Below are 22930 nucleotides of genomic sequence, written 5' to 3' on the forward strand. Positions count from 1 at the left end.
GCTAGGTTGGCTGAGGTTTGTAGTCCATTTCTTTAGTCCCTCCAGGTTGACTATAGGCGGCCCAAGCCACTGACAACCACACGAACCTACAAATTATTTCGTTTTAAGAGTGCTTGTAGATTGAGTGGGTATTTTAAGAGAAAGCTAATCGTAGCCATAATTTTTGCTCAGAAATTTAACATGCAAATAGTATAACATATCAGCCAATTTAAACAAGCAAAGGGGCAAATAGTTCTCTGACGTGGGAAGAGTTTATCGCCGGCATTTTTGTTTTTCGTATTCACACTCGTGTTTATACCAAAGTTTAGACCTGTTTGTTTATATTGTATAATGTTATATTATTTTAATAAAGAAGGTGGGCTATTCTTTGACAAGCCGAGTATACAGTCGTCTATTAAAAGAATTTCTTACACCATAGAGAGAATAAGTATTTATGTTTTTCGAGAAAACAAAAACGTTTTCGGACACAATGTTAAATTGAGAATATGTACTTTCAATTAATTTGTATATTTTTTTTCTGCCAGATGACGCTGTTATATTTCGAGGTGAAAGTAGGCTGGCGTTACCATCAGATAACCCCAGAACTAAAGTGAAATGATATATCCGACTAGTTCACTTGTGATAGCTAGTGTAATCAAGTTCATTGTCGTAGAAGCCGAGCGAGAAGTGTTGGCACTTGCGCAAGGGACTGATTTTGGTCGTATGAGATGGACCCGTTCGTAGCACGCGCAGACAGCTTCAGTTGGTTTGTACTTCTAGCTGTTTTTACATCGGAGCGTCATCGCAGCTGAGGTTATGCGACCCCCACTACTACTGAACTCCCCTCTCTCTCATAAGTTCTTCTTGGACAAAAAAACTTTCGATATCAGGGTTTCAAAATTATTCCTGGTATGTTATGTTTGGCGCCGGGGGGAGGAATTTTAAATGTTGAAGAGTAGTTAACCTTCATACCGACTGGCCTATTGTCACGTCGCCGTTGTGTTTAGTTGTGAATTACTCACAGGTCGCAGCACAATAAATACGTTGTCCACATATATATATTTGTGTCGTTGCATATTTGTTCAATCCCACACAAATCCAGGATTTGATTTGTATTCTAATGATGTCTGTTGTAATGATTAGTAAAATTTACGAATGTGAATTATTTCTCTGTGGAACAGAATTCTACAAGAACTTGTGTTTGTAAATTGTTTATTAGTTCGTTCTTTTGTGGAATATGCCCCTTGGCGTGCTCCTCATGAGGATCTGTTGTTTCTTTAAGAGGTAGCTTAGTCTGAAGAAAAATAGAATTTCTTAGGTTTGAGGAACAGTGTTAGTATCGGAGAGGCGAACAAAAAGAAGCATCCTTATAAGGTTATAACTTGGAATGCGGAAGGTGTCATAAAAAAACTGCGAAAAACCGTTTCAGAACATTAAATTTTTCTCGGGCTGCCTTCCATGTCAGGTAGTTGTAAAGCGAAGAAACGATTCGTCGAAGTCGAAAATGGATAGCTCTTACAGTGGTTTTGTGATATATGGATAGATGGCAGCACAATAAATAACTGTCGTTACCGACAATTATGATGATGTTGATATTAACTGTGGTCAAGTATATACATAGAGAACTACATGGTTGGGACTTCGATTTAGAGACTGTTAATAATTGTTGTAAAATAGATTTGAGCCAGCGAAGAATAGTTTCGGACGCTTAAGACACTCTTTCTTAGAAGTATGACGAAAGGTAACTTTAGAAGTAATGTATACATAACGCGAAGAATGCAAATTTAATGTTTAATATTTATGATGTAATTTACAATGTAGACATAACCTATATCTATTTATTAGCCTAGAAATGAACTTCGGGAATTTGAATTAAAACATTCGAAGTTCCTTAGTATAAATGTGAATATTTTAAAAAACACGAGGTTTGACTTACAAAAAAATATTGGAGGATAGTTAATAAGAGTTTTTGACTCATATGTTATGCTTAAGCTATATGCCATTAACATGAGTCTGCATGAGTTTTTGACTCATGTGTTATACTTAAGCTACATGCCATTAACATGAGTCTGCTTCAGACTGAAAATTCAACCCAGTCAATAACATTGAATGGTTATGGGCTGCATTGCTGGGATTCAATTCTCTGAGGTGGCAGGGATTTTTTTCACGTTTTGTATGACAGTGAAACCTCCTGTCTCCTGTGTAAAGGATACTGGAATTTATTTCTCTTAGGATTTTTAGAGGTTTACTGCCACATCTCATATAGGTTATAATTGTCTGTTACCAGTGAACTGAAAGAATCTTAGATATACTTGTTATACTTTGTCTTGCCAAACAATGGTCCTGATGTAAACTGGAGAATTTGCCTGTAGCCATGGCCCATTATTGGTAGAAAGGCACTTGCTTAACATTCTCAATCTTTGAAACACTGTGTTGCATCATTGTCAGCTGATAATGTGTTTTGTCCAGGTTGCTTAAAATTAATTAATTTGGGGGGTGGTATAAGTAGTTCATAAAGGATTGGGCTTAAGAAAGGTACTTCCCCCTCCCTCACCAGGAATTTCTATAAACACTTGAAAATGGAATTTTGTGTATGGTTTGATACATTTTGGTGATGACTTATAGAGCTGATTACTGAACTGCAAACATCCATTTATAATTTCATTGTACGTTTCATCTTGATTTTGCGTTACGATCTGGTATCTGTGTTGTCATGGAGCTATGACCCTTTAGTTGCTAGACTTACTTATCTTAGTTCAGATGTTTCTAGAAATGTTTGCATACATGAAAAGTGTTAGAAGTTGTGTGAATGATATGTCCATAGAGCACTAATATCTGGTTCATGAGTTTTGAATATGTGGCAGATTAATTTCCAGTCCTATTCGTGCACCAACAGTGACAGCTTTGCCTTTACCTCTGTTTTATATGCTGTGAGCAGAGTGTGGTGTGGAAACCTGTAATAAAGTGAATTTTTATCATATTTTTGTTTAGAGCTGATGTTTCCAAGGTGTGATCTGTGGACCACCAGTGAATAGTGAGCTACATTCAGATGGTTTATGGAATTATTGGGATTAGCAAAACACATGAAACAGTTAATAAAAATATTTAAAAGGTGCCAGGACACTTCTGGAATAAATTGATTGCAGTACTAACTTCTCTGTTGTCACATATAGCACACTGCATTGCAGTTGTTTAACAATTGGCAGAAAGTCATTAAGTGTTCCTTCAAGACCCACAGTAATTTGCAAGTGGCCAGGGAAGAAAATAATCTCAAAACCATTGGTGTAGGGTATCATGTGAATCTGCAATGTAGCATTGTCAGTGTTATTACTTGTATCTTGAATGGAGTTGATCTGGTGCAAGGGCAGTGATTGTCCCCCATGTAATAACAAGGTAATCTCATCACTTCTTGGTGTCTGTCTGTTTATGTTGTGCATATATGTTTTGACAACATTTCTCTTTATTTGATTTTTTTAACAGCACCATGTGGATCATTTTGTGAAATATTTGTTTAATTTCATTAGGGCTCTAAATTTAGGCAAGAAAGGATTACATACAGTCAATTTAACAGTCTACTTCAGGCTTTTAAGTACCAAGCATTTGATTGATAGTTCCTCCTTCATGACCCAAATTTAAATTCCAAAATCCCCCAAGTATGGCCACAGTTGGGAGAAAAAGTGTGCTGTCTTTGTTTTTGCATGTAGAATGATGAAACTAAACAACAAATTCTGAATAAACTCTCCTCTACACACTTAACATTTTTATAATTTTCTCTTGCAAGGTAGAATTGGTAAACTGTTAGAAACAGTACATTCTTCATATGCCTAAAAGCAAAATCCTGGCCATTAAGCCAGAACCACATACTTCAATGTCATCCCACTGTTAATGCCTCTCTCTCTTTCATCATAGACAAGCGGTCAGAAGAAGGAGCGCATGAAGCAGGGCCAGATCCTTCAGCTCCTGTCACCAGACGAGGAGTTCTAACATCATTATTAAGTGGGAAACCAATGGATATTCCAGAACAAGATATTGTATGTGCTTTTTAATCACCTTTTGATTTAAGGTACAGTCAGTTCAAGAGCAAGTGACAAGTGACAGCCTGACCAGACTGGCAAGCTACAGTATAACTGATCCATCCATGATAAGGTGCCATTAAAGATAATTTCACTTTGCTCTGCTGTTAGAAAATTTGTAAACAGAATATTATTTGGTATTAAAGAAAAAGAGATGTTGTATTCACTCAGTTAATCGATTAAGAAATCTTTGTGGGTAATCTCATAATTCTTATTGGTACTGTCTTGATTGTACTTCAGAAATTAAAACTTCCTTATTACTTTTCACCACTTATCATATAATAGTAATGACGTGTTTTACCGATTGTAATATGTTTTGACGGCAACAGCATTCCGCCTTGTGGCTTATTACTGCTCCTGTGCTTGCATAGAGCAGTACCACAAATTGAGCAACATCACTTAGAAAATAGAACAGGTTTCATTGCAAAGTGACATCACACATTCACTAGTTTCTTATGTGTTCACATCAGTGTGGTCACTTAACAAAACGTGGTGTCTTTTTTGTTGTTGTTGTTGTTTGCTTGCTCACTGCTCTGCCTGGCCATACCCTAATATTAATTATATTTCTTCTTGTCAACAACTAGAAATCCTGATGTAAGAAATGAAGACCTGGATTATATAATCCATACCAGAATAAACAGCCTCTTTACACCTTTGCATTCTATAGGCTTTTAGCTGACATTAAAGTATACCGTAACATGCACATACGACACAATCATTAGCTTAAGTATTGTCCACTTAGACATAACAATAGATCACACACAATGTAAAGAAGGAAAATCACATGTTTTTCTATATAAGATTTACTCATGAACTCTTAGCTACATATCATTTTGTTCTTGGAAAAAACTGGTGTGAATTGCTATCTGAGTTTATGTATTTTCCATTATCATAATTGAAATGAATGAACGTATGTTTCAATTATTGTTTTATTTATTCTCATCTGGTTTACTTTTTTCTCAAAACTGATTATTGAGAGTACAAATTAGTTTCAAATTTGGGGCAAGAAGATGGGTTGTCTCTCATCCCAATATCTCCGGGATGCCAAAATGACCTTCCTCAGATATTCCTGAGCTGTCTTTTCACACTATTCCACCATGCCATTTGACTGCAGGTGCAATGGGGTAATCTATATCTTGCTTATTCTCAGGTGCTGCCACACCTCTTACATTTGCTGAGATTTGAAATTCCTGCCCTGGTCACTGGCAGCTCTCTTGGAGTACCAAAATTACAGAAGATGTTGGTCACCAGGGCATTTGACACTGTCAATGCCTCTGCTTAAGAATGGCATATATATCTGACGAATTGGCGAAGTAGTCCATGGCAATCAGGAGGTATTGTTTCCGTTTCTTGATCTCTGGGAAAGGTCCTGTGATGTCGATGGTTATCCTTGGTGCTCTTAGTTCTGGGACCTCGGCTCCCTGCGCAGGTGTCACACTGCTGGTATTGTCTATCGATGTTGCTCCTTGATTATAGGTGGTAGTACTGATGATGATGTTCTTCTGGATTCTGGTGCCATGTGGATTGTCAATAGATACCAACATCTTGGAAAAGCGTACTGTCTCCAACTTCAGGGCTGAAGTGACAATGCTGGAAATCAAGAGGAATTATATAGGGTGACTTTTCCTGCCATGCACATCTCACACAGTAGAACCACTGTGTCTTTATCAAGTGTCTTGTTGATCCCAGTGTGTCCTCCCATTGATCCTCCATGTAGCTGTGCCAGCACATCTTTCACATTGCTCTGAGGAATCACTATTTGGGCTGTTTTTGGTTCTTCCATCAGCTGACTACAAGTGGCACTGTAGCATGCCATCTTCCATTACTACTATTTACCACTGGGCTATGGTCAGCAGTGTTCTTCCATTCAGGACATTGTCCAGCCTCCACATCCTTTGGGGTCTGCCCCATGTTTTGGTCAGCCATCTCTTCCTTTCTTGGAGCTGTGTGGTTATTCATGACCTGCTTGCCAGGTGTCGGTTGACAGTCTCTGCTGAGGTGACCGGAAATTCAACACTGTCATTATACAGATCTTCCATTGCTGTAGTGCTCAGCAGGAGGCCGAAGCATTCGCGTGAGAACTCTAGTCACTAGTCCCATTGTCATCCTCGATTGTGTTGCAACTGCTGCTTTTGGTGCCTCTAAATTCAGTGTCTGGTTGAGGGCCTCATTAAGCGACCTGCCACCACACATGAGGAGGTGATTCTTCACTTCTTGGATACTCAGTCCACCAATAAATACATGGGCAGCCTCCCTCTGTATGAAGTCCATGGGTAGTCCTACATGGTCCCAGTGTACCAACTGCTTGAGGGCTACCACAAACTCTTGTAATGGCTTGCCAGTCAGCTGGGTTGGAGGCTCCTGGTTGGGAGAGGACATCCTGAGCGCAGCCTGCTGGATTTGGTCCCCCCCCCCCCCCCCATGGAAGCCATGCAGGTTGCTTATCTCTCAGGGAAAACATAACTGACAGGCAGACAGACATGGATGGTCCCATAAATTGTTCTTAACTCATACTAGGTTGTGAAAACACCTAATAAGAAAAGAGTGTGTATGTGTTACGCAAAAGTTATAACTATTGACATGGTAATGCTCTTAAGGAATGTTTTGCCATATGGTTTGCATTACTGATGATAGAACTACTGTCTTCTTTGTTTGACTAACAGCTGTCACAGCCCACATGTTTTTTCACTGTGTATGTGGGTTTTGGTGGTCATTATTGTCACATTGGGCATTTTAATAATTTCTATAGAGGTATACAGGCATATGAGTTGTTCCCACTTTTATGTTATTTTTAAATGAAAGGGCAGTTGCTGGCAGATCTAACTAGTTGTAATGAATTTAATTTTTGTAACTGTAAAACCTCCATGTTATGAACAATTCCTATCTTAGAACTTTTTTTTCAGTTGGGACGGTGTCGCTTTGTTTCTGAATTTGAGAAACTGAACAGGATTGGTGAAGGCACCTATGGCATTGTTTGTAAGTACCATTAGTATAGAATGTGTCTTTATAGATATCTTTAGGAAGGCATATGCCTGTACAATAACTTACTAAAATTAAAGTGCAGGGTTATTATAAAGTTGCTTTACATCTTTAACAGTTTGTAATTTATTTTATTTGCAAAAATGAAGGAGCACAGTATGACAAATTAAAGAGGAACACTTCAAGTATTTCATGGCTACAAACTTTCAGTATGGCCACCAAAGGTTATTCAGCAAACATCCTACCAAAACTCTAGCTCCTCCCACACTTTCTGTAGTATTTCTGGGGTGACTTGTGTCTTAGCAGCATTGATTCTAGCCTTAAGTTCATCAACATTTGGTATGTGGCTGATAGACTTGATCTTTCATGAAACTCCAAAGATAGAAATCCATCAGCAGGAAGTCTGGTGATTGCAGAGGTCAGTCTCAACCAATCTGCTTGTCAGGGAATTTTGATCTAGACAGTCCTTCACTTCCCACTGATATTGGGAGGTGGTCCATCTTGCTGGAAAATCAGTTATCCTGTGGGGTGATCATGGCTGATTTCTGGTAGCAGAAAATTAATGAGCATATTGAGATAAACTCAGCAATGGCTTCTTAATGAAGGAACTGTCCAACATCGCAAACACAATGCACAAAATTTCTGTGCCATTCATACACAGAAGTTATGCTGGGAGGTTTTATGTTGTAATATTTGTGAAGTCTTTGCACTTTCATTGCTGACCTGGTTTTCTCAAACCAAAAGTCTCGGCTCTTTACTCGTCAAGAACTGGCATGCTATATCTATAATAATTTTAACAGTTAATGTCAGACAACCTTCTAATCCTCACATTTTCAGTTACCTGGATTCAGTTTCTGACTTGATCTTGGTGAGGATTTTTCTTTGTACATGTTAAATCCCTCAACTTTGCAAAACTTGATCTATTACAATATGAAGAATATTGGGGCAGTAACATGATTTAATCTCTTGAGATCTCTTCACCACTTGTGAATATAGTGAAAATTAAGTCATAACATTGGGATTACTTAAATACCAACGAACCATGACAGACAGACAGTGTGGTATGTTCACTTTCTAAGTGACAGAGAATCAGGTCCTGCCAGTCATATTAACAGTCTGTTTGCTTTCCATCTGGGGCCTGTGTAACAGCCTGGTCCCACGTGGAAAGAAAAGACATGGAGCTGAAGGGCTCCAGGAGATGAACCTGCAGTAAATAAGTATTGCATTTCAGATCGAGCACGTGATACTAAGACAGACAAGGTGGTAGCACTGAAGAAAGTTCGTATGGAGCATGAGAAAGATGGATTACCTGTCAGTGGACTGCGAGAGATCTCTGTCCTCCTCAGCTGTCGTCATGAAAACATTGTTCACTTGAAAGAAGTTGTAGTTGGAAGAAGTCTTGAGAGGTAGGTACTACTTGAATTTTGATGTATGTTAGTCTGTAATTGCTATGTGCTTATTGGTATTGCTTATAGCCAGGTAGAACTATAAGCTCTTTTAGCACCAACTCAACCCAGATTTTTCATATGGATCCTTAGTTTCAAACTGTACATACTTCTGATTAGATTAGCACATTTTTAATGACACTGTATCAACTGCAGAGACACACTGTTCATCTAGGACTGATAGGTGCGTAATCAGGAAGTCTGAAATGGACTACTTTGATAGAAATCTTTTTGAAAGAGACTTCTTTGACATAGAGAGGAGGATAATATTAAAATAGGTTTCAGGAATGTGGTGTATTGATTGGTGCATTGTGTACTTTTGTAGTGACAGTGATTACTTGCTGGTCTTTATATAGTGGGAAGTCAATATCCATTGACTTCTCAGTGTACTGTTTCTCATATCCATCATCCACTAATGTAACACCTTTGTTTCTTTATTCATTGTTGATTCTAGTATCCATATTAAGTTGCCACCTGTCTCATGTGTTATATATCATTTCCTATTGCTAGCAGTGTCAGTCTTCTACAATCACTCTAGTGAGAAGTTCTGAAACCATTTCTGCCAGTTTTGTGTCTTGTTTACCTTATTTTTGAAGTAATCTCAGTTTCCACGTCTGCTGAGTCAAATGAGAAAGTGTAGTGCCCACTTTGGATAAGAAGATTCAAAATTATTGCAGATCTTGAAGATGGCATATGAGCAGATGATTTCAGATGTGAACATTGAATATTCCTACAATGATAAACAATTATAACTGAAAACACAGTATAAATATTCACAGATATTGAGAACCAGACAAAACATTCTATTTAAAATGGATAAATTATTGGTTTCCTGATCAGAAAGCTAAGGGAGATAATGAAACTTTGATAAGTCAATCTCTGGGATAGTCATTATTAGTTAATAAAATCTTCTCGGACTATCGGTTAAGTCAAGTTTGTTAAACATCTACATTTCATGGACTAGCTCTGTCACCATTATTAGGATATGGGGACAGAGCTAGTTCCTGAAATGTCAATTTTCAACAAACTGACACAGCTGATAGCCCCAGAAGATTTCGTTAATGTTAGTTGCTGTGAAAGCTTTAAATCATACATTCTCAATTGGTGTTTACTTGCCAAAAAAGTAAGTTTTGAAGTAAAGTTTGTGACTTACCTTAAATGAATTAACATTACAACATGGGAGTATTTTGCTCCATATTCAGTTTTTCTTACCTGTTGCATTTTTAAGGAACTAGTGAATGATAGATATTGAGAATGGACTGTCATTTACTGAATATAATTCATGCACTTTTTCTTCACATATATGTTTATTTTTTGAGGTTCATGGTTTTTGCAAGCGAAAATACTGTCATGGTAGTACTATCACTGCCACCTGGAAAAGAAATCCCCTTTCATAGGAATACTGACATGGGAATGGTTAGGTTGATCATGCCGAAACCTCACCTGAAATTTTGCTCATCTACAGAGCCCATCTATTAATGATTGTACACAAAATTTCAGCTGCTGATATGCTGTGCAAGGTTGCAAAAAAATTGCTCAAACTTGGTATGTATATTTAAAATTCGCACCACCGCGCATGTGCATGACAGCAGCGCGGCATTCACCGGTACGTTGCAGCGGAGGGCGTGGGCCAGGCGCTGGTGAAAGGGCAGTGAAAGACTTGAGAAATGTCTCACACACACACACACACACACACACACACACACATGCGCGCGCGCATAGTTTATTGAATAAGTAAGTACACAAGAACCATCTATATGTATATAATACGCAGGTGTTTTATATGCTGCTTTGTGGAAACAATGCTCCGAAACAAAAGACTGTTCACTCATCCATGGCATGTACCAATACTCAGTAAAACCTCTCAAGTTGGAGACCCCTATATATTGGACACTTTTAATTGGAACTGGCGAATATCCTATAATTTTACATGTCCACAGTACCCTATATCTTGGACACCCCTTTTGTTGTAAGTTGGACAGATTCATGTACTTAGGCTTCAGTACTTCTCAGGGAAATGTTTACAGTTACAGTCAAACCTCGGTTCACGAACGCCTCGGATCATGAACAATTCAGTTTACAAACAAATTTTCCGAACACAAAGCGTCTCGGATGTGTCTTGAGTTACGAACACGCAAGCCGTCAACATCGTGGAGCGATAAGCTGGGAGTATTAGCGTCGGCAGTATTCGTGGAAGAATGATCCAGCATGGGGCCAAAGAAAGACAATGATAGCAACAAAGTGAAATGAAAAAATACCAATATCATGATAGGTATATATTGTTTTAATCTTGTCCGTCTAATCACAATAAATTCTTGTTAAATATTAAATTATTACAACAATTAAGATTTAAAATATTAAATGATGTTCTTTATCGAAATATTCGATTTACATTAGACCATCATTTTTCACGACATGTTTCAGTTCCTAAAATAACTATCTTCAGGTGTATATAATTATATAAAAATTCAAATCAATAATAACTTAAATACAATTTCTTAAATACAATTTCTATATATTATTTTAGCGTACATTTTTATCAGATGTTTATCAGATATTAAACGATGTTCTTTTCCAGATTTTATTCCATTTTAATAACATATTCGATGTTGTTCTGTATATGTACATCATGCATCAGCCAGAAATGAAAGTTGTAGAGGAGTTACATCAAGATTTAAACAATATATATTTATTATATCACAATATGACGCAGCTTTACCATATCATGATAGGTGTTAAGAAAGAAATCATAGCCAAACATGAAAATGGTGTTCGTGTCTCTGATCTTGCTACTCAGTTTGGGATGGCAAAATCAACGATCTGTACTATTCTTAAAAATAGAGAGACAATGAAGAAAGCCGATGTTGCAAGAGGAATGACAGTTATTACTAAACAAAGATCTCAGTACACTTTAATTGCTTTATACAGGCCTTGATCTTGTTTTTTGGCTGCTTTTATGGTAAGCATAATGATGACACTGTAATGCAGATAGTGAAATTGTTATTCAATTCTATGGGGTTCTTACGATAGTGGATTACACTTAAAATTATTCATTGTCTGGATTTTTTCCATCATCCTTCAAAAAAGAAGAAACCACGATATTTTGGAAATGTTGTGGTTTCTTCTTTTTAACAAGGACGATGGAAAAAGTCCAGACAATAAATAATTTTAAGTGACATTTTTATTCTCCCTGTCTTCAATTATTGTGCTTTATAGCAGGTTAAAGTTGGTGGAGTTGTATTGGTGTTTGTGAAGTTTTATAATTTATAGTTACCTGTTCTGTTTCCTCAGTCTAATGAAAAATTAGTGAAAATCCAGTCTCATCTTCAAAATCTTTGGATTTTATTTGAGAGTCATTTGTTGTTGAATGGTTAGTCCTTTGATTTTCATGAATATTTGAGAATATTTACACATAGTTTGCAGTTGCTGGTGATACGTATATCACCAAACTAAAAAATAATTTTCACTAGAAATGAAAAAATATAGTACCACAAGCAACACATTCTTGCACTAAGTCAAAAATCACCATAAGGGTGCTTAACCAAGTTACACATGGTTAATATGTGCATGTGTAGCTCAACGTTCTGGATGATGCCACAGGGAAATCCTGGGCTACTGAACCCATGGCAGAAGCAGGTGCATGCTATGCTACTCGATTTGACCCACACAACTAACAGTCCACCATCAGTCAAACATCATGTATTGGCAATTTTTCTGATGAAACGTTTCTTAACTGCCATCTTCAGTATATTAAATGAAGTGTGTGAAATACTTGGGAGTTTGTTTTTTCTTTATTACACAACAAACTATGGATGCATAATTTATGCAATGTGTGAATTAAGCAAGTAAATGCAGAACCTACTGACTGCCTGGAGAAAATCCCACATCAGGAATTTGATTATGAAACGTTCTTGAATTACAGGTGAACAAAGAAATCGCATATTTTGTGTTGCAGTATTTTCTTGGCGATGGAGTACTGTGAACAGGACTTAGCCAGTCTTCTTGACAACATGCAGGCACCATTCTCAGAGTCACAAGTGAAATGTATCATGCTGCAGGTGCTACGTGGTCTGCGCTACCTCCATCGCAACTTCATTGTTCATCGAGACCTGAAAGTGTCCAACTTACTTATGACAGACAAGGGATGTGTCAAAATAGGTACTGTAGAAATACTCCAAAACGAAAGTAGGCAGTCTAATGTGTCTGTCATGTACAGAAGAAAGAAATCATATATCTGACTGATGATACACTCTCGCTAGAGAAGGGAATGCAGCTTCAAATACTGGCTCTGTGATATAATCAGTAATCTTGATCTTTTTCACTGATGAACTAAAATTATAGTTGAAGTCTAAAGGTTTCTGATCATGGTGCATTATAATATGTAATTTTTTTTATTTACTTTGTCCATTGTCTAAATTACAAATATAAATAAAATACGTTTCGGAAGCTGGATCTTGTTCTGTCTTCACGTAAGAAAGGAAAGTACAGAAACTCCAGCTGTTGGCCCTCTGGATGAACTGGCCTCAGACCAGAACAGCTTCAATAAAGAAGTGCCCAGAGCAAGAAATGACGACATTGGTGATCATCTGCAAGATGTAACTCATGGGTGTACAGATGGGCACCTAACCCATTTGTAAGACACTCCCAAGTCTCCCCCTCAGAAACTCTGATACATATACAAAATTTTGCATAAAAATATGAGTAAAATGCAGGTTCTTGCCACTCCAAATTTTATTATAATTTATTAGCCCTCACACACAATATTGTGAATTTACCATTTATCCAAATTATATTTCAACAAACTTCACTCAAGTTCTTCAACAAGTTAAATGCTTAATGTAATTGCTGTGCCTTAAAACTGTTGTCTTATCCTCCACAGTGCATTGTTTTCACGTGTGTACAGCTAATTTCTAGCAGTATGCATAGTAGTGTGTTTGTTTTTGATTTTGCTGCAAAGTGCAGAGGTCCTTCATGTGCTGATGAGTGTCATGGTGTTATTAAATACATTCAAAAGATGGGAGAAAAGCAAGGGGGGAAAAAAGAGAAACTGTTTCTGAATGTTTAAGGAAAGAAACCACCAGAATTTTGACAATCTGAATTACTTTCAGCATCATACAGTAAACATCTGGAGATATATTCCAATTTACGCAGTGAAAGGATGGAACGAAGAAAAACTGCAAATCTTTGTGAGTAAATTCTACTGACTGCATTAACATGCATTTGCAGTCAATATTGATGAGAATCGGTGAAACTTGTTATATGAGCCATGAAGGAGCATGTAAAATAAGAAACACATGGAAGTCTTCACTGAAACAAATCAAGATAGATTTTTATTCAGAAATCAAGCATTATCCTTATTTATAGAGGGAAAATTAACAATGTAGCTGATTGGGTTACAAGCAAAAGGAAAGATGTCTCATCCTACATATAATGTCTCTTCCCACTCGTCATTTAAGAGCCTTGAAACGTAACACAACGATGTCCTCCAAAGGATGTACTTACGATTACAGAGTTGTCTGCTACAATCAAAGGGCAAGTTCTCCTTGATCATGCTGCTTCACACATGCTTCATGCACAGGAAAGTGTGATGACACAGTTTCTCCAAACAGTGAGGTTTTGTCATTTTCCAAATGAGGCTTTTATAGCAGCAGATGGCCTGCTGTGCAGTGGTGTAAAGAGACATCATGTATAAGAAAAGTGGGAACAGGGAGGAGAAAGAGATTTGTGTGTGCATGTGCATGTATGCATATGTGTTCGTACCTGTGTTCACGCACATGGATTACTCCTGATTTATCCTTGGAAATTTTATTTTAGATCTGTCATCATAAATTTCTAACAAAGATGAATTGAAGCACTTTTATAGGCAAAATCAGAGGAAGTATAATTCTAAAAACCATCAATATTGATATTGCAATGTTTCTTGTACACATTTTGGCTGACTGGTTTTATCATACATCAGATTCATCCCACTGACTGTAGTATGTTTCTGCTCAGACACCTTTTATACTTCTCACAATAAGATGTACACACATTGAAAAACCAAACAAAGTGCATACATGTTTCTAAGGTTCATGCTTTTCTCCTTTTAGCTGATTTTGGTTTGGCACGCTGGTTTGGTCTACCTTTGCGTCCAATGACACCTCGAGTAGTGACTTTGTGGTACAGGGCTCCTGAACTCCTACTACAGGCACATACCCAAACAACTTCTGTTGATATGTGGGCTGCTGGCTGTATATTGGGAGAACTCTTGGGACACCGTCCACTGTTACCAGGACGCTCTGAACTCGGCCAGTTGGAACTGATCGTTGATCTTTTAGGGACTCCTTCTGACGCTATTTGGCCAGAGTTCTCTTCACTTCCAGCTCTTCAGGTAATGAGTGCCAGTACTAATATTTCATTAAATTAATCTTGAACTGAAGAAGATCATATGAGAAAATGTTTCTCTGGAAATAGCTACATTCTGTAGTGGTTTACGTGGTTCTTGTCTTTTGTTAGAGCTTCACATTGAAACAGCAGCCATACAACAATTTAAAGCAGAGATTCCCGTGGCTGTCAGCTGCAGGACTTCGCCTTCTTAATTTTCTCTTCATGTATGACCCCAAGAAAAGAGCTACTGCTGAAGAGTGTCTCCAGAGTTCTTATTTCAAGGAAGCACCCTTACGTGAGTCACATGTACTTCTCCGTTTAAAATCCTTCCTTTCAGCCCATTTATGAGGAAATACAGTAGCATCACATCTGTGTATTTGTGATATTACTTTAGGATATGTTCTCCTTTACCACTGAATCAGACAAGAACAAACCTCAACCCACAATTGCAACTGATCATGGGAATTTAATTGGTTCATATCAACTGCAAGAATCCATATTATATCATAGAACAATTATTGTGCGAGCTTTCTGACACACATTTTCTATATGGAGATGCCAGCAACTATTATAATTAGGAATTGTACAGTTTAGTGATATGTTTCTGGGAGTAATTTATGCTTGTGTAGATTTCCACTATTTTAAAGCTGTCATATAGAAAATCACAATATTTATAATCATTTACATACCAAACTATTTAATTCCGAGTTTGTGTGTTAATGATCTGTTTCTGTGCCAAATTTTAAATGTCTGGCTAATTATTGCTCTCAAATGGAAAACTAAAATATATATTTTCCACAGCCATAGAGTTTCACATTCTAAAACATCAGAAGATGGAGGCATCATGTTCCACTGAAATGTTGGTATGAAATTTGAAGACTGCACCACAAAAACCCATATCACTGTCTAAAATTATCTGAACTGTTGCTTTAGCCCCTCCACACGCGCACGCGCGCGTCATGACCCTAGATTCAGTGGTTGCTCCCCTCTCACAAGGTGTTACTAGCACTGCGTTAGTATTACTGATGGTAGAGGGCTAAAAGAGAAAGCAAAGGTACCCTCAGTGTAACACAGATTCTTGCTTTATGTCTTCTAATATTTTTACTACATCTGTTTGATAGCCAAAGGCATTGAGATAATATATTGTATTTGATGCAGCTTGTGATCCAAAACTGATGCCAACATTTCCTCAACATCGCAACCTGAAGGCATCCAAAACTACAGGTGCATCAACACAGGAGAATGCCAACAACTCTGGAGAACATTCCTTGCACCTGCCTGCCATATCTGATCTGGTAATAACCTATCCATCTATAAATCTAAAATAACAAGAAAGTAATCACAGCACAACAGGCGTGTGTCCATGTTTGGACTGCGGGGGTGTGCAGCCACACTGGAAAATATAGGCTTATTGCTGTTAGATTGAATTAATTCTTCATATAATTTAATTAATGATAACAATTAACTAACCTCATTTGTATCCAGAACAGTTTTAAACTACTCACCATTAACCTTTATGATACAGGACATTAAATTTGCTTGTGCTACCTCATGGCTGGATTAACCTGGCATCTAAAAGTGGAGAGAGAATCATAAAGTAAATTCTTGTCCGTTTATTGCTGTTTTAGCCTAGAAACTCTGAGTAAAATGTACCCTATTAAGGAAGAACAGATTTTACTGAAAACCTAAGATTCAAATAATCAGACCAGTATTTTAGTTATAGTAAAAATTAGCCTTAAAATACAGAAGGTGAAAATTATGACAGGCTTTGGAAAATAATCATAACAATAATAAATAACACAGTATACTCCCAGTTATCCAGTCTAATGAAGGGGATTAGACATAAATATTTGAAAAATGTGGATAATCAAAGATATTTTGTTTGGTGTATTCAGAAAATATCACATATTACTGTACACCTTTTATACTTTACTTACTTTGGATATTTTGATGACCTGTTCTTCAAGTGCCTGAGCACTGCGGGTCCCAACTTTTTCGTTGGTTTTGATCTATAGACATTTTGGTAGGACTGTTTGGACGAGGGATCGGCCCGTCACAAGGCCTCTACCTTTACACAGGACAGCACAACACAGAAATACGCAGACAAACATCCATGCCTTGAGTGGAATTCGAACCCACGGTTCCAGTCACCAAGCAACACAAGGCCCACGCCTCAGACCGCGCGGCCACTGTGACCCCTACACTTTTTATGTGCCTAACATTAATTTATTTTGAGAAATAGTTTGCAACAACAGTCATTAGAGAAACAATTGCAGAACTTTTCAAAGCAGTAAAAAATAGAAGGAATAAAGACTCGTGGAAAATCAGAATACAAGGACAAGTAAGTAACTGCAGAAAAAAACTGTCAGTACTTACTGAATCAGGCATGGATTCCAATAATATTAAACAAAAAATAAAAATTTCAGAAATATAATATAACAAATGCTATAGAAATAGCACGACTGATGGAAGAATTAAAGCTCAATGTGCAAGCAAAGTCCCAAAAAATCAGAAGACATGAAAGGAGGACACAAAGATAAATATTAGTCTGGCCAAAAATGTATCAATAGCTAAGGTTAATCAAAAGAGTAAAGTAAAGCTGTCCCACTATATGCCATGTAGGCGCTTAGAGGGAGAGGCAGTGTAGCTCCTACTCATTCGTGACCTTGGCACTAGACGGGGGTGAGTGGTCAGCATCACTCCCCAGCCGTGCTCTACCCCTGGGAAAGGACCCCAGTACCCATTGGATAGAAGGCTGGTTGGGCCCCAGAGTAATCAAAAGAGTAATTTTTAGATAACGCATGCAGTAGGAACAATAGACTCTTTGAGACACCGGTGTACAAACTATATGACATGAAAGCAACAGTGATAGTGCAAGGATTGACACTATTTGTATATGGATCATTTTCTCTCCTGAAACATGTAATAATTTAAATATTAGGGGAACACGTTGTTGTGGTCCTGTGTGACATTAATCAAACATGAATGCTGCAGGTCTTCACTGAAAGAAACTCATACTGAAATGGGATGACATTTAAATGGCTGGAGGGGTGATTTTATTGAAGTGTATGAACAACACTGTGTCTGGTGACTGCAAAAAATTATTGTGTCTTTATAGTTTTTATTATATCATTTGCAACTCCTCAGATGTTTTTGTTTTTTCTAATAAAAATATTACATGAAAATTTACAGTGTGGCTTGATAAGAGTGGACATGACTGATATATAGACATTACATATGACTATCTTCATACTAGGAGAATACATGGTTGTGGTACTGTGAGATATATTATAATTGAACAGAAAGACCTCAGACTGAAACAAGATGACATTTAGACAGGGGTAAGAAGGTTAAGAATGAGTAGGAGCTATACCTGCTCTACCCCCAAATGCCTGCATGGCATATAGCGGGACAGCTTTACTTTTACATTTATTAGACCCAGCACAAACACCACCACCAAATTTGGTTTCCTGGCAAAATATAAAAGTATATAAAAATAAAAGAAAAAATATTTTACTTAAATTTGGTAGCACAATTATAATTTTTTGTCAGTAAATAGTGATAACTACATCTGAACATCTTGTGAGTAAGAGGAAACTGGTTGTCATATTGTGTATACAGGTAGCCCTCGATTTACGCCGAGGATGTGTTCCTGGACGAACCAGCATAAATTGAAACTCTTTTATAATGTAAATCAATGTGAAGTCGATGACATGCATTCCCAGCACCCAAACATTGACGAGTAATATAATGACATTACATTTAAATCTCTGAAATAACATAAATAAAATAAAGGGAATTTAAAAAATATATTTTATACACTTACAATCGGCGATTCGTTGGTCCCCGCGATTGACTGCGATTCTTTCATGTGATTGATGTGTACAGTCATCTCTGCTGTTATGCGATAGTTGCATTCATGTAAGACGCCGACCTATAGAAAATCATGTAGCAAAAATAACCCCGGTACCTCCGCAGAGATTAAATTAGTTCTTTGAAAGTTTAAAGTGCCAGGAATGAAATTGCATAAGAGCAAACTCGCATATACAAAAGTTTGCATTTCACAAACAGCTTTTACCGATTCATCGATCTCATAGGATGAAATTCGCGTTAATGAAACATGACTGTATTTATAATTTTTGTTCAAAATCAGCGATGTAAGAAATACGATTTAGTATAAGAAGCAGTATGAGAAACATTGTAAAACATTATAAATAATAGTAAAATATATTTTGTTCACTTCCTGACTTTCTGGTTTCAAAATCGGCGCAAATCGAGGGCTACCCGTATATGTAAGTGCTATGATCACCTCAGAATTTGTATTTATTTATAGAACTGGAACTCTTATATTCTTCTTCCAGCTTGGGACCATTGTCAAGAAACGCAGATTGGAATAATGATGTGCTGCTCAGAATGGAGAATGTATACTATTACATAGTTAAGTAAAACGCCCAACTTTAAAAGAAATAAAGACCATGATTTGTATTTGGGGCTGTCTTTCTTTTATTTATAGTATCTATAATGAATTCACATTCTGGAACCTGATAATCAAACTATAAACTGACTGTACTGTAATGGGACAACATTTATGTTGTTTTGCATGTCATTCCTTAAGGGAATGATTAAAATTACAAGATAAAAGCTGGTAAAGGAAAGTTGTCTATAATGCAAAGCACCCCACCTAGTAGAAGTACAGGGAGTGGGAATTTAACAGTATTATATGGTACTTCATATAAAGTTGAAAACCACTTAACTGAGGAGGCTACTGGTGTCCAGCTGTGTTCCAACATGTTGAACACAGAAGAAGGGTTCTCTCTGAATACGCATTAGAGCAGTGCTTCCCAAACCTGGGTATGGTTTTTAGGCAGGTTTGCCATTGCCTTCTTCTGTGTGTGAATTGAGTAATTGTTGGGATGCCACGGAGAAACCGGGGAAGCCCGGGAGGAAAACTCCGTCTTGCCTAGACCACGGCCTTGCCCAGCACAAGTTATAAATTCGGGCACCGCCGGGAATTGAACCCGGGACCCCAGGATTACAAGGCTAGTGCTCTGACTGCTCGACCACCACCGTAGCGGTTACTCCACTCTCACCAATTAATGGTTAATGCTATTTATTGAAATAATCGCTGTGAGAACCGTATAAAACACATAAATAGGTCTACTGATGGAAATGGTACATATAGTTACCATTAAGAGTTATTCCCTATTTACAAAACCTGTCACTTCTTTCGATTTTACAAAATACAGAGTACTGGGAAAGGAACTGAGGACCCACACATGATGATACTTGTGTGACGTACGTAGTTGCTCTGGAGAACCGCTTCAACAAAATTCTATCTTCAGCTCAAAAGCATGAATCAAACTGATTTTAATTACATGCTGTAGGTTATGAGAAGTGTTGTTTCAGTAAGTCCGTATGAGTGGGAAGGTTCCAATAGAGCAAACCTGTTAAGTTCGTTCGCACTCATCAGATTGGTCGTGACATGCGGTCGAGGTCCCTGCACAAAGCACTACATCAAGCCTTTGTTCCCCATTGTAGTGGATGATGATGATTGTTGATGGTACAGAGGAGACGTTTTCAGATGTTTTTAAGCCTCACAATTTGTAAGGGTGCACAACTGCCTATTTTATTTATTTTCGGTTCATTGAACTACATTCCCAATAAATAGCTCAAATCAGTGTCGGAAGATACGACTACCAGCGAATAATGAATTGGAAAGGATGTGGAAGTGATCTGAAGTGGCCTAACTTAAGTTACTATTGCGATATTTGCTTGGAAACCAAGGAAAATCTTTGTATATTCGGTCTCCGGTAAACGTTAATATTGGTATTTCTGTTCCATTCTTACAATTGCTTCGAGTGAATTATCGCTTGGAGTGGCAGCACTGTTAATTAAATAAGCAAATAACTTTATCACCTGGAGCGGAGTCTGTTGTTAAGCACAACCTTGAACTCCACGAAAATGGCAGCTTCTGGGCTTATCGAATTTTGGTTGGTGCAGTTGCGCCCTTTCAACTTCTTTAGCTCATAATATGTGTATATTTATTACCTCACGAATAATACCTAAGACTATTCGTTACGGTCTGGATAAAGATGCAAGATGGCGTGGGTAGACTCTCAGTTTGTCACGGTCTGAAGCGATGAAACACTGATGAGAACATTATAAATCCAAGTCAAATACATTCTCATAAATGCCTAACTAAATTTACAGTAAATAAACAATATCTCAAGGTCAAATCACAAAAATAAATTTCTACAACGCCAACTTCAGAAGTTTCCGGCTGTACTTAATATTTCACCGTACAGTTAATTTCGCGACAAATAAATTACCGCACCCATTCAACGAAATTATTCGCCTTGTCAACTTGGAAGTTTATTTTGATCACTGTTTTGGTAATTGTATTTCCCAGTAAGTTAAGAATAATTTTGTTTGGATAAACTCATCTCACTTCCCTGTACAAATCTTCTTATCAATTCAATTCAAAGCAAACACTTACCCAAGATGGAAAGCAGCAGAAATATTAATTTATTCTCGATATGCAGAAAATTAAAACCCAACTCTTCACCGAACAGCGGATTCAGAGCGAGCGACAGATCGAATCTCAAATTCACTTTTCCTTACGCGACAATAAACAGCCAAGTCATAACTGACATCAACACAACACTCGCAGGTCAGAAACCCCAGAAGGAATGAAGAAATTACGTCACTCTTAAAGGGGGGAGCAGGGAGAAAGCCTGTAACTACACAGAAAGAAAGAATTAGTCAATAAACTGTCTGCCGGGCAGGAGAATTCACACTGCTATACTGAATTATGGAAACGAATATTTTCAACGCACGTAGCAGCTCAGTGGCTGATTGCAATCAATTGTCTCTGCAGCTGGTCCCACAGTTCGATTGTCGTTGCTCGTTGCTCATCTGGCCACTTCGCCAAAGTACTTCATCCCATATGAATAATTTGTGCCGTAGTGTATTAAATCACATGTTCCCAACCGAACTAAGGTCATCTTGAGGTTAAATAAAAAAATTCACACATAAACTGTGGCCATGTATGAAAAATTCAATTCTCACGTGCCATATTAGCCAACATACACAAATGATAATATCGCATGCATCACGTTAAAGAGCAAATGAGCATAAGAACAAGTCATTTGTATTTTATCTTTGATTACGCTTAGTCCAGCTTAGGTCGTTGCAAATGTCAGAGGACACGCACAAAACTTCGGAACAATTTATTATTTTCACGGTCAGAAAATGTTAGCCCCGCAACCAAACCCAAAAGTGGGAGAATCACCCCATGTCGGCTGTCCGCGAATGCTTACTCCAAACACTCCGTATCAGGCGGCCCTTAACAAGAGATCAGGCGAGTCATAGTCGATCGCGATCCTGGTTTTATGTGGACTATGGGGCAAAGTTCCCGCCCTCTCTGCGCCCAGTCTTGTTTCTGGGGCCAACCTAGCCTGGTATCCCTTGACAACCGAGGGTAAAGCAGGCCGAAGCGTGAAGAAGACGCATGAGCACAGGAACAATTATCGCATCAACGAATTATATGAGGCACAATCGGAATCAACGCCAGAAAATTCTCTAACTTAACGAAAGTGAAAACACAAAATACTCAAGACAAAGCTGACATTTTATCTCAGCAATATTCTGGTCGAATCTTGTACGAGCCAATCCGCACCTTGTCGAAGGCAAATTCCTTACCAGTTCCTCAAAACCATTTGCACATCCACCCTGCCCAATTCACAATTCATAACAAATTTAACATCCGCCATTCGAAGCCGCCTGTCAGATTAATTAAAGTCTGTGGCACCATAATCTAAAAAAAATCGATCCAATTTCTGCCCCCTCTTAAAACACGCCCAAAATATCCGTTTCATCCAATCGCATTAAACTAACATGTTGGTATCGGCTATCCCCAGTTTCCTGGTTCTTCTCAGTTACCTTAAAGCAAGCACAGAATGTACTCTCGCGATTTATCATTCATAACCATCCTGTCATATTTAATTAATGGATACGCAACATTATCAGTTGATAGAGTGTTGAAGGAAGAAGAATGAAACACCATCTTCTCAGTCATGGTGAACGCCT

At 37.8% G+C, this 22930-nt stretch overlaps 1 protein-coding gene and 1 long non-coding RNA gene across 3 annotated transcripts; one reads left to right on the forward strand and one right to left on the reverse strand.

Annotated features, from left to right (window-relative positions):
• The first annotated feature begins 1566 nt into the window (after positions 1-1566).
• On the forward strand, positions 1567-19327 carry Cdc2rk (cyclin-dependent kinase 10). Of its 2 annotated transcripts, XM_087347314.1 has the most exons (10): positions 1567-1720; positions 3889-4010; positions 6956-7028; positions 8263-8437; positions 12432-12634; positions 13585-13662; positions 14566-14846; positions 14972-15137; positions 16001-16137; positions 19204-19327. In XM_087347314.1, the coding sequence occupies exons 1-10, from the start codon at positions 1711-1713 to the stop codon at positions 19237-19239; spliced, it is 1281 nt and encodes a 426-aa protein (XP_087203440.1). In that variant the 5' UTR covers positions 1567-1710; the 3' UTR covers positions 19240-19327. The 2 variants fall into 2 exon arrangements, with proteins under 2 accessions (XP_087203440.1, XP_087203441.1); XM_087347315.1 differs by lacking the exon at positions 13585-13662.
• LOC147874076 (uncharacterized) lies at positions 7142-21511 on the reverse strand. Its single transcript, XR_015534769.1, has 6 exons — positions 21339-21511; positions 20759-20973; positions 16348-16414; positions 9689-9848; positions 9060-9206; positions 7142-8235 (listed from the first exon to the last, which is right to left on the reverse strand). It is a non-coding gene; the product is annotated as an uncharacterized LOC147874076 (long non-coding RNA).
• Between the last annotated feature and the right edge of the window lie 1419 nt (positions 21512-22930).

Source organism: Zootermopsis nevadensis, unplaced genomic scaffold (assembly GCF_977971745.1).
Source record: "Zootermopsis nevadensis isolate Lab colony 2312 unplaced genomic scaffold, Znev_1.0 Znev_ptg000011l, whole genome shotgun sequence".
Classification (NCBI taxonomy): domain Eukaryota; kingdom Metazoa; phylum Arthropoda; class Insecta; order Blattodea; family Termopsidae; genus Zootermopsis; species Zootermopsis nevadensis.

Bases quoted from the DNA above. Each gene is read 5' to 3' on its own strand.
- Cdc2rk (XM_087347314.1), top strand. The intron at 8,438-12,431 runs GTAGGTACTACT...TTTGTGTTGCAG, and splicing joins GTTGGAAGAAGTCTTGAGAG to TATTTTCTTGGCGATGGAGT. The intron at 14,847-14,971 runs GTAATGAGTGCC...GTCTTTTGTTAG, and splicing joins CTTCACTTCCAGCTCTTCAG to AGCTTCACATTGAAACAGCA.